The sequence below is a fragment of the Sceloporus occidentalis genome, unplaced genomic scaffold (genome assembly GCF_023333645.1).
Source record: "Sceloporus occidentalis isolate IW3139 unplaced genomic scaffold, rSceOcc1.0.p SCAF_11, whole genome shotgun sequence".
NCBI lineage: Eukaryota > Metazoa > Chordata > Lepidosauria > Squamata > Phrynosomatidae > Sceloporus > Sceloporus occidentalis.
In genome coordinates, this window is record NW_028316991.1 from 16,302,964 (window position 1) to 16,315,489 (window position 12,526).

Below are 12,526 nucleotides of genomic sequence, written 5' to 3' on the forward strand. Positions count from 1 at the left end.
ACTATTACATACACACACATTTATGCTAATACCATATACTAGCATACACATGTGCTCTAACACCATATGCGGACACACCATCATGCTATCACTATACTCTAACACACACTTGCTCCAACACCATCCACTTATACACAACTGTTCTATTTAAGTCTTAATTCCAAAATGTAGAATGTGAGAAAAATTACAGACCTACTTCATGCCTGAGCAGATATAACTAGGATCACTTTAGGAGAACAGGTACTCAAAATAATAATTTAATTCTAAACCAGATACTACAGGGGTTGTTCTGGTCCTCTGAAGTAGCAACCAATGGAATGGTCCAATCAGCAGTAGCATTCCACTGGTTTGATATGGTGATAAATCAGAAAAAACAACCACTTTTTTTTCGGATAACCCATTATACTTTTAAAAATGAAACACTTGTCCGGTGCTGATTGTAGTGCTTTCAAATATGCAAAATATGCATATACATTTTCAGAAATATAACCTTTATTGATATGCACCTAGTAGGCATTGTATGTTTCATTTTGCATAAAAGTTACACATTTCCAATATAGATGACATTTCTGCCAGCTTTCTCAACGCTGAAGTAGTTGTGATATAAAAAATTATAATAACAGGTTCTTTACAACGGACAATATATTGAACTAAATTGTATTATTAAGAAGATACCATACTACATATAGCAGGGGGATATGTTTGAGACTTTTTTTTTTTTTTTTTAACAGTTAAAAATATTTCACCATTTCATTTTCACAAAAATACACATATTTGAAATATATTTATTGCTAGAAAAAAAAAAACCCACTAATGTGCAATATTAATATTACCTTTTCCATGAGTTACTTCTATTGTCCACGTACAATTCAAGGAGTTTGGGTAGATCTCAGGGTAACCAGGAGATAAGATGGTACCACTTGGACCTCTAATATCACCACCACATAAAGCTAAAATACATAATATAGAAAATGGTATTAATACGCATACAAATCAATCTTTATATTAAAAAACAAAAGTGGACACTCAAACTATTGGAATCAAAAATATATAGTTAACAAATACATGCAGGACTCCAGAATAGAAGCCGACTTCCCAGACAGCGTTATCAACCGCAATACATAATATAGTGAAATGCATGTGTTTTAATCACAAAACAGAAATTGTACATATCACAAAAAAAGGGGTGCAGCCTCGCTACTTTGCTCCCTTAAAGGCATAGTGACCTGAAATGACCCACAGGTGCACAAGGTATGGGAGCTAATCTGCAGCCTTATAAATGCCCCACATATTTCTGGGGCCAACTCCAACCACTCTCTGGGCTGGTCTTAGAACTCCCTGCCGCATGTCACACAACACAACCCAGGTGTCCAGATTTGTGCACTTGAAATGTTAGAGGTATGATTAAAGTACTTACAAAGAACTTTATTATGCTGAAGTGCCCCTTTAAAAATACCATGTCAAGTGTATATATTTATTTAGCTGGCGTATCTCACACATAGTGCTCCTGATAATATCAAACAAAAACAAGTAGTTGATTTTATTACTAGTCATTGCCACAGCTGAAGCTCATTACAATCAATGTTGTGTATGTTTGTTATTGTTTGGTTTGATATCTTGTTACCCATGTGTCAAATAGGTTTTCTAAATGTTTTGTTTTTGCAGCAAATGTATCTGGTCTCTAATGTACTATGCCAATGTATCCATTTAACCCCTTAAGGACAATGGGCGGTCCCTAAACCCATTGAAAACAATGCATTTTGAGCCCGTACATGTACGGGCTTTATCATGAAGGGGTTAATTTATGCAATTCTGATTTGGTTAGTTGCTGGAAAATGTACCTTGTATATTCTGTTTAATTGGCCTTGGTTGTGAAGTTCTTTGCCCCTTTTATTTTGATGTAGATAATCTCCTGTGCAGCACAGAGGAGAATCGCAGTAGGCAATCCTTTCATTTACTATATCACGCTGACAATGATTTGTTACTCAATACATTTCAACCTTAATCTGTCTCAAGTATGCACCCTTTAGAGTTGTATACATTGTTTCTACGCTGTTAATCATTGAATTGTTTATGAAAGTTTGTGTATCTGTTATACACAATATTCCCATATTTGTCCCAAAGTGATGCTTCCTGAAAAGTTCTTTAAAAAAATAATCCTTTCTAGGTAAGATATTTATGGATTTCCCCATAACGTCAAACACTTAATTTTAATATTTTAAGAAAGGTTGCGTATTAATATCCTATACAAGCAACCCATCATTTGATTGTGATGTTTTCAATAGAGAAGCTTTGCTGGGCAAGACTAGCTCACTATAATAAATGCACTTAAATAAAAAATGAAGAATGAACTTTTAGCATTGCAAAGATCAAAAGGAAACATTTTTTTTTTAACTTAAAACTGGTTTAGAAAAAAAAAACTAAATTAACTGCTTATGATCTACTCCTGCTTCTTCATATTGGCAAGAGGATTTATAAAGATTGTAAATGTCTTATAATAGCATGATTGCTAAAGTTCTCATGAGTAAAGAGATGCTGCACTTTTTATAGGTTCATCTCAATTTCCAGCTTCTAGCGCTATTGATTTTTACTGTTGTAACTTTACAAACGCATTTGTACAGTTGTTGTTCCCTCTATGCTCTGTGAACATTAAATGTGATATATGAGAAGCAAGTCCATGGGCTTAAGCAGCTCCGGGTTTCTTCACTTTTTTGAACAGATGCCCAGTTTCATTTAAGGAAAGGTATTAACACTTTGTACTACCTGTTCTTCTTTACCAGTGTAACGTAAAAACGATAATGTTAAACCTTTTCACGCAGTTACAATCAAAAACAGTTATTAGAATTTCAGCAGCTAGGAAAATGTTATACTCCTAGAGGGCAGATAGTGGAAGGGTTGGGTTTTGTATGCTATCCTAAGCACCATTTAGATAGGGTTAGATGGCATATAACACCCACCCTCTTGTAAGAGTCATTATTTGGTCTGAAACAGCAGCTGTTGTATGATAGCTTATTAACAATGGATTTCAGACAAGAACTGCCTTCTATGGAGTTCCTTGATATGACGGATGAGTTTATATGCTTTGCCCGAAATACTGTACTAAAGCCTCATATTATTCAGAGTATATTTGTAGATTTGGATTTGAATGATGGTAACTTGTTGTTTTTATTTCTTAAATATGGTTAAATTGTCATGACATTGTTGGCAATGCAAACATGGGGTCCCAGTTTTGTTCATCTCACAGATTCTAGACAGAAGGCATCAATGTCACCAACTTGTATAAAGAATTTCTGTAGTAAGCATAGAGTGTAGAGATACTATGTAGCACTATTAAAAAAGGGAGAATGAAAATAAACACTAAAATTAAAATAAACAATATACAAATAGTAACATTGTGAGTCTGTAAGCTTACAATTTATTAATACATTTACCTTAATTCTGTGTTGTGTCATCATGGCAACTATTAATAATTAAAGATAAATTTAGATTTTAGGGTCATGCAGGTTTAAATACTTGAGGGATATCCCTGACATGTGAAAAATAAATGTTTAGAATTTTAATTTGATTTGAATTATCCAGTGCTCTATCCTCATTAGTATCTTTCCAGAGAAGTGACCTTTTTAACATGTGTAACAACATCTCCTTTATATGCTCTAATTTGACAAGAGTGGGAAAAAAATTGAAAATAATACCTGGGGCTGATTGTTCTGGTGTCATTCATCTTGGTGAGGAACAGAAGAGGAATTGTCATTCTTAATTATACAAACTACGGAGAAGAGTTATTTAAGCATTAAGATGACACTAAGACACACGCTAAACTTTGTAATGACCCTACACACAAACATGCACTAAGGCCAACACATATTTGGGTATCGGTTGCTTCTAATATTTTAAAATGAATAAGTAAATATTAATATTACTTATTAATTTCAAAATTGTAGACATAGAAACATAGAATTCGAAAGCAGACAAGTACCATTCGGCCCATCTAGACTGCCCATTTATCTACAATTAAGTACCGCGGGCTGCAGGCAAAGCAGCTGTGCATTCATTGCAGAGGACAGGAGCCGGTGCCAAAGGTCTACAGTGTCCTTTCAAACAGGATCAAATGGAACAACCAAAAACCAAAAGAAGATCTCGCAAACGAAGTTCCAATGTGGGTAGGTATATTTATTGATATGACAGTGCTAGCATACACGGAGATAAAGGGGCTTGACATGTTTTGCACCTTTCAGGCACTTACTCATAAGATCATTTATTTGCCTTAAAAACATTAAGCACTTGGAGTTGTCCTACGTTCAGAATATATGTTCTCTTCACTGTCTACCACTTTTGCTGGAGAGTTTTTCCACTTATATAGCACCATCTCACTACAGACTTTGGTACATAATCTACCTTATTAAATATAAAATATATAGCAGTGAAAAAACATAAGGAACCATATCCATAGATAGATATCGATAGCAGGACAGTTGAAATTTTAATATCTTTGTGAATTATAAAGAACAACTTTGATCATTCTGTTTTCTGAGCCTGCCTTGAATAAAACACATTCAGTTCTGTGAGATGGTATTTAAGAAATTCCCCCATTAACTATGAAGAGGTTACTGGGGTTTGCCCGGTGTAAGGCATTGTAAAGTAGGCCAGTTGCAAACATTTAGTTTAATGAATGCATCCAATCATGAACCTTCTGATGATATAAAAAGTATCTTATTTATTTAACTACAAAAGGTCTACTAAAAATGGAGAAAGGGGCTATATATCAGTTATTTGCTGACAGAGGAGATCATGTCATAGCTTTGTAGAAGAGAACATGGTTATATTTAGAGGACATTAGGTCTTTTAAAGCCCTAGTCGGATGTATTGCCTTGAACAACATATATATGTAATTTTGAATTCCATGGGACATATGGCACGGGTTAAATGGTAAAAGTAGAAACACACCAAAGAGGTCTGTAGTCATTGCCAAGATTTAAACTTTTGCTTTGCCCTTCAGTTGCTCCTCTAAGTACTCAGACCTTCCTCAAAGAAGAGATTCTAGAGTCAATACAATGCAATAACGCTCTATAGGACAATGACAGGGATATATCTGGAGGCACTCGTATCATAACCAAAGGAGCAGGAAGGACTTCAAGTCAAAAGCCAAGGCAAGGTCAAAGCAGAAACAACAACAAGAACATTAAGCCAGAGATGTAGCACATCCAGAGACACGGTAACACTGGCTTTTTACTTCTGCCACTACCACCTAAAGTTTGTTTAAGGGGCTGCCTGTGTCATCTGGCAATACAAAGACCCAATGGGGACAGGGATACAAAATGAACCTTTTTAAGAATCACTTGACCAGTCCATAAAGGTTAAGCTAACAGAATATACCAATAAGTAGCAAAGTAGTTGTTCTGGTTGGTCAGCTTTCGATAACCAGTTTTGAGTATTCAAACAGCTGGATGGATGAATAGAAGAAGCAAGGCTTGGACTCTACGACATCTGCCTACAAATAGTTTGCTGAAGTTACTGCAGGGAGGTTCAGTGTCTCTCCCAGCCGCACTGATTTTATAGCCCGCTGAATTATACATAACTAAGCAGAAAAAGCGATGGAAATGCGTGGGCCAGAGAGTGCCACCTCCATACAGTCATTTCCATCTTGTAAGAGCTCATCAGTTGTACATTCATATGATTCTGATTAAAAGGAAAATGATTCTTAATAAATCTTAACTAATCAATTAATGAAAAATAGCTCTCAAGTTGTGTTATAGGGGAGCTAGACATGTTTTAATTTTTTTGTAGTTGGAAAGTTCAAAACAATCTACTTTAACGTTGCCGGAAAAGAAAATCTCATAACACAGATTGCAAACTGATACACGGATGCACAGCGTGACACTTGAAATTCATAATGTAAAACAATATCGAAAAATGAATTTCGGTGAGGTGTTCCAAGAAGATGCAAACACATACTAGACATATGTGGTAAACTTACAGCATTTGTTCTTTGAAGCACTATAAAACAAAATAAAGCTGAACTAGGCATGGGGCTATTGTTTTTGGGAATAATGTTTATTATTCAATAATCTCATGTTTCTGTATCAATTATCATAGTTTTATAGGTCTATTGACCTAATATTCAAAGAAAAGAGGGATGTCAGGGGAGGAAAAGTGGGACTGTCTTTTCCAAAGAGGCTATATGGGAGGCATGCTATACATTCATATAGTATGGATATTGTATAAGACATACAAATGTTTTAAGAATGTTTTCTTTGTGTATTTAGGTCTTCAGGGTGCATCTGCCAATTTTAAGAATGTTGTTGAATGTCATTTAAAAATGACGGTGATGCCCAATTACTTTCTTAAATCAGACTTCTTTATCTTTTTTAAGGCTATCGTGGATTTGTAAATGCATACTGACAAATGTTATGGCTGGGAATTTGTGATTTATTCAGCATTATTAAGCAGGGCTATGTCTAAAACCCAGACCTTAGTAAACGTACATTGGTACGTAATCAGGGGATTTCCAAACAATGTAAGATTTCTGAAGTGTCCTACACATTGTTAGCATACGATGAATGCAATTTCTGCCACGCATTAAGACAAAACATTGTTTGAAAAGAAGTCCGAATACCATTCACTTAACAAAACATAAATTAGAGGTTTCAGCACTTTAAAATCACAAAGTAATCTTTCTTTAGTTAAGGATAGGTTTATTATGTTTGACAAAAGTCTGGTTCAACTACTGTGGGCTTAAACATAATTTCTTGCTCAGTCCAGCAGGAAGAGCATAAACCAGATCCGGGCCAGCTAAAATAGCATCTGCCAGCTCTTCTTTGGATCTTCATGGCCTTTCCTTCAGTGGTTAAATGATGACCTCTTGGCTCCAGTTGCATGCCGTTTGGCCTCTACTTGACTTTTGTGATGCCACAGCCAGCTCCTCTCTACCCCTTCATTGTAAGAAAAAGTGTGCTCTAATTTAAACATTTTGATTATAATTTTTAATTATAAAATACTCCAACCATCTTTTGCATTTTAATACAGATAGCGGAGAATAAAGTTTCATGGTGTCCTCCTTGCAAATGTTTGGTGGCATTCTGCCTCATATGCTTTCCCAACCTTCCATCTAGATGCTGTGCAGGAGATGTACAGTATTTGGCCAAACACTTCTCCAGATATATGATATACTTACCATCAGTAAGCTCCAGCAATATTATTCTGTGGGAGACTAAATATATTTTGCTAAATATTGTTTGGAACATTCAAGAGCATTGGCAAGTAATACTACATTGCTGTGCGGAATTTTGGGTCTGCATTTATTTATGTATTTTCTCAGTTTGCTTAATCCAGGAGAACATGTAGGAATTCTCACCCTCACAGCTGGGCAGCGGATGGCTCCACCAATGATTTTTCTCACATGTCAAGGGCTCTTCGTGGCTCAGAGTATAGCCTGGTTGGCATCCAAAAGAAACAGCAAAACCAATAGAAAAATCCGAGCCGTAGCGGTGACCGTGCACTGGAATTCCTGGATCTAAACAAGAATGTGTGTCTACGGTTACACCTGCAATGAAGAGCAGAGAAAAGATATGAGTCAAAAATATGTACTGTAATAAAATACAATCAATCTAGACAAGAATGTGTATAAACTGAGCGGGTTAAAGAAATTCATAAGAAAGCTTTACAACGAGTTTCTTTCAGGTATGCTTATTTTCAGCATTTAACATACGTTTTGGTGGAATAAACACTATACAACCTTATACAGAAGAAACAGAGGATTACTACTTCTGTGTAATCTTTGGATCGTTATATAGTATTTTGTTTCTAGTCTTGTTTCTTGGACTGCAGCAAATATTCAAATAGTCTACTTTCATATTACAGAAGCCAATAAATAAAGAAACTTCATATACACCATATTTCCCCCCCATCTTTTATTTATGTTCACTAGTAATGTTTAAAAAGAAGTTTAGTAATTTCTCCAGATGACACCCTAATCACATGAATCACTTCAGCTTCTATAAAGATATAAAGAAACCATTAACTTACTCTCATAATGGATTTTAAAACCGTTGTTGGAACGACTGTTGTCTGTAGTGAAGAGAAGGTAAAGATAATTCACGCTGCTGAAAATAAACTGTGGGACTTGGGTGCCATTGTAAGATCCCAATAGTGGTGAGAGCAAATTCGGTCCATCATGTACCTCCAGGACATCATAATTAAGTTCTGTTTGGAACCTGTGCAAATTAAAGAAACATGATACAGACTTGTGTCCATATGAGGTCCTTGATCCCTGCCATAAGAAAGTTTAACTTTATTGACTTAATTTGAACATATGGATAGCAGGGAAGAAATTATATTTTATATTTAACCTTTTAGTTCCAATATCTATGTATCTGTCTAATCCTCTTTCTTTGCATGATGATAGTATTGAAATGATGATGATCTATTGAAAATGTTATCTGACTTCACAATGTCTCTCATTGTATCTTTAACGCTTAAAACTATAAAAAAAATACATACATGTTAAAAGTAACTGAATAAAATAGAACTTTCATGTCCTGAAAGAGAGGAGACATCTAATCTAATTGATTTACTTCTTCACATTTCAGAATGTATTTGTGAATTGCAGATGAGTGAGTTATGGTTTATGGATATCTGTATTTGGTTCACAAGATTCACTTTGAGATCGACATTATTCAAGTTTCCTCCAACAATATGAGCTTTGGCATTTATGACTAAGAAGTGATTAATGTAAAATTGGGAAATATAAATGGAGAAGAAAGGAAGGTGCTAAAAGAAAGTATTAAATGTTGTCTGGACCTTTCAAATGTAATCTTGATTGAGCGTCCAGGTTCAGCTTCAATGACCCATTCACAATTTAGTGAGTCTTTGTAGTATCCAGGCCACCCAGGCGAAAGAATTACTCCACTTGGAGAAGAAAAGTGACCACCACATGGGGCTGGAAATAAATAGAGACATGGCATAATATCTTCAAATCATTTTTTTTTAGGAATAGCCCAACTACATCTACAACTACATCTTCAGCTTTACTACTGATATCCTCATGATAACACATAACGCAGCAGAATAATTCAGATAAATAGTTTTCTTCCCAAATGGATATTAATAGAAAAAATATATACAGTAACAGCTGTTCTCAACAATGCCAGACTCTTAATGAGTGAGATAAATGTTGATGAATTATTTAGCATTTATACTACATAATATTTACCACTCTCCACTAATTCAAGAGAAAAGATGCACCGACCTGATACATTTATTACAAATGAATATTGTTAGATATCAGCTTTAAGTGTAAAACCATACCATAACATTGCCCTTGAGTCTCAGGGTTTTTGCTCCAGTCTCAGGATAGAGAGGCAAATTCTCAGTGTCACAAAGTCTGAAACCAACTTATTCAATTTCTACATTGATCTCTTGCTATCTAAGACTCTTCATTGGCGCTTTTGCTACCAGTATCTCATGCTTGGTATCCCTGTTTGAATGCATGTTGCTCAGTTAAGTATATCTTTAATAATGACTGGTTTTAGAGTCATTCAGTTAACACAATTGATGAGTCGCTATGTAGAATCTGCATGATGGGCCATTAAAGGGTTAATAATTAAAGAGTCTCAAGGCTCAGCTCATTTAGAATGTTCCTTGATACTGCACACTATCTCAATTCGGGTCTTTTGCCTGCATTCTAAGCCCAGTTTCTTAAAGTATCTTCTTTTTCCGATTTGATATTTGATTACTTGGCCTTTTGCTGAAGTGACAAAACTGCATAATATACATTTACAGCATACAGGTAACTTAACTGCACCAGGAATTAAATTTACTTTTCCATTTCAATGATCAACACCAGGAATCATTTGCTTCTTGCAAAGTTTAGATGAAATTGCGAAACCATCAATGTTTAAGGGGAACATAAGTATTCCCTTTTCACATCTTATGCTGTATATCAAAGAAATGTGTAGTTTAGAGTAAAATGATTTAACAATCTCCAGAAGTGTTCTGTCATTGTGCCACTTTTATAGGCCACAAGACAATTTTTTTTTTAAATCAAGCTATGAGAAGACATTCAATCACAAAAGTTATAGGCTTCACTACCATAAGTGAAATATAAGTTCTTTTGGAAGAAAGAATTTTTTTCTGTTATATATTATACTCATGGTTCACAATCTCTTTGTTTTAATTGTCGCTGGATTTTGAGATTATAACTTTTCACTATTTAATAAACAAAACACTGCGTTAGTCTTCTTTTGTAGGAATAAATTAAGATGTGAAGATTTGTTAGTGAACCTTTTTGTTTCCTTTTTACTCTAGGAAGGTGGAGGGTTTGATCAATTAGGGATTTATTCTTTAAGCTAATGATTCTAGTTTAGAAACATGGATGGCAGTTAAGAATCGTTAGGCCAGTCTGATAATTTTTTCTTAGAATCAGGATAGCATTATGCATATCCCATGCATATTTAAATGCCATTACCACGTCAACCTCTATCACTCCATGTGGGAGGCTATTTCATTTATCTACGACCCTCTCAGTAACATAAAACTTACATCTAAGCTTTTGGGCCCTCTAGTTTTTTTTTCATGGCCTCCTAACATTTTATTCATTGAAATATTTCTATCAGATCCCACCTCTCTCTTTTCTTCTCAAAGCTATACATACCGTGAACTCTTTGTCTTTCATGATAATTTTTATCCTGCAAACCATTCACCATTTCTGTGCTCCTTCCTTGAACTTTGCCTCTTTGTAGCTGATATGTTTGAAAGCCTGGGATAATAACAGTGCCTAATTTCTGACCAGTTTCAAGCAAATCTTTATAGAAACACTAAACTTGGTATGGTTGTTTCAACTTCAATGGGCGATATTAATTCCACCGCCATCTATGACATCATTAAAGAATCTAGCTACCCTTGAGCATCTCTGAGATTGCTAATTACATAATTTGCTGAGCTAAGCAGCCAATGTCTGCGATAACAGACATATTTTAACTGACGTCAGCAAAATGAGCACTCAATGAATACATCGATTTTGTTACTGGAGTCTTGATTGCATAAAAATTATTTTTCCAGGAAAAATCATTATGCTTTTGTACACAGTGTGTTTTCTTATTTTTTTAATCAGCATTTCTGGAAAAGTAATTTAAGTTGTAAATTAATGAGATGCCTTGGGTAAGCAGTTATGATTACTTTAGAGAAAAGTGTTACTGTAACAAAGATATAAACAAGAAATAATTTCTGAAAATATTGCTCCATTAAATTAATATGTTAATTCAGAAAAAACACGCTAGCAAAACAAAATAGTACATAATGTAGCATTTTTTTTTTTCATTTTTATGATCAGTTAAAATATATAATTTATACTATGCACCCTTGTTCAAATCAAGGTAATAAATTGTCAAGTAATGTAAAATATGCTTAAAAAATGGTTGAAAAATCTATATTTTTTTATTCTAGGCTGAAGTTTGAAATTCTGAGCTTGATGGGGTGCCCCTAATCCCCCAAAACACTGATTTTTTTTTTTTAACATTTTGCCAGCATGGGCTAACTTTTTGAATTTGCTGTAGTAAAAGGTGGCTAGGGTTTTGCCTTACAGTAAAGCCACACTATCCCTCGATAGCTTATTTGTTAGCATCTGTAAAATAATTATAAATAGTATTTACCTAAAAAAATAAGATATTTGTTAATAAATAAGATATTAGTGCAACATTTTTATTTGGCCATCCTCTCCTATGGAAAAAATGACACTATGTTTAGCCAAAGTCTGCTGTTTTTTTATACATCAAATAATAAATATGATAGCATAAGAAATGCGATAATATAGCTTTTCAAAATTAACCTATCTAGCCCCTGTTCACATTCTTATTCTGGGGGCATGGTGGACCATGCAGCAACTTAATTGGAAGAGACTGGTCTATGTCAAGAGAGCCTTGTTGAGGTCAAAACATTCAATCTAAAAACCAAGGCTTAATGGCATTAGTATTACATATGAATACATAGAAATACATTTTATGGAGCCTTGTGTTGTGTGCAATACATGAGTAATGCCCAACTCTAGTCCTCAGAGGCTGCAAACCTAACAAGAACACACATTGATACATGATTATAGCCTTACTGAGGTACCACAATGAGGAATGTGATATATGGAGAGGCTAAGCTATTAATCATGCCCTTGCTTTAGTATTGTTTTTACAAGCATTGTTTTATTTTGCTGTAAAAAAAAAGTTATCATAAATACCTATGCTTCTTTTGTTTTGAGTTTTTAGAATCCTAGCGTGACTCTAATATGGTAAGATAAAGAATTTTGTAGGTCAAAGTCCAGTTAAGATTTGCCCTTGAATTAAATGTTATTTAATTAGAGTAGATTAGATTCTAGCTTTGAAATTAAGCTATAACTAAAATATTAGGTACACTGATTGCTAGTACAGGGTGAAAAAATAAATCACTGTAATAAAGCAATTTCCTGCCCGAGAGAAATTATCTAGGGAAAGTCGTGTTCCTTTGTCTGAATTTCCACCATTGTACACGTTAGAAGCTTGTGACA

General features: G+C 34.6%; 1 protein-coding gene across 1 annotated transcript in view; it reads right to left on the reverse strand.

The window, feature by feature from the left end:
• The window catches only part of LOC149305636 (CUB and sushi domain-containing protein 3-like), a 403,051-nt gene that overhangs the window by 181,323 nt on the left and 209,202 nt on the right, over positions 1-12,526 (reverse strand). The window contains exons 18-21 of the mRNA XM_089477264.1: positions 8,797-8,935; positions 8,023-8,210; positions 7,352-7,540; positions 834-950 (exon numbers count right to left, since the gene is read on the reverse strand). Coding sequence (XP_089333390.1) covers positions 834-950; positions 7,352-7,540; positions 8,023-8,210; positions 8,797-8,935 — 633 coding nt within the window. The remainder of the gene's footprint in view (positions 1-833; positions 951-7,351; positions 7,541-8,022; positions 8,211-8,796; positions 8,936-12,526) is intronic.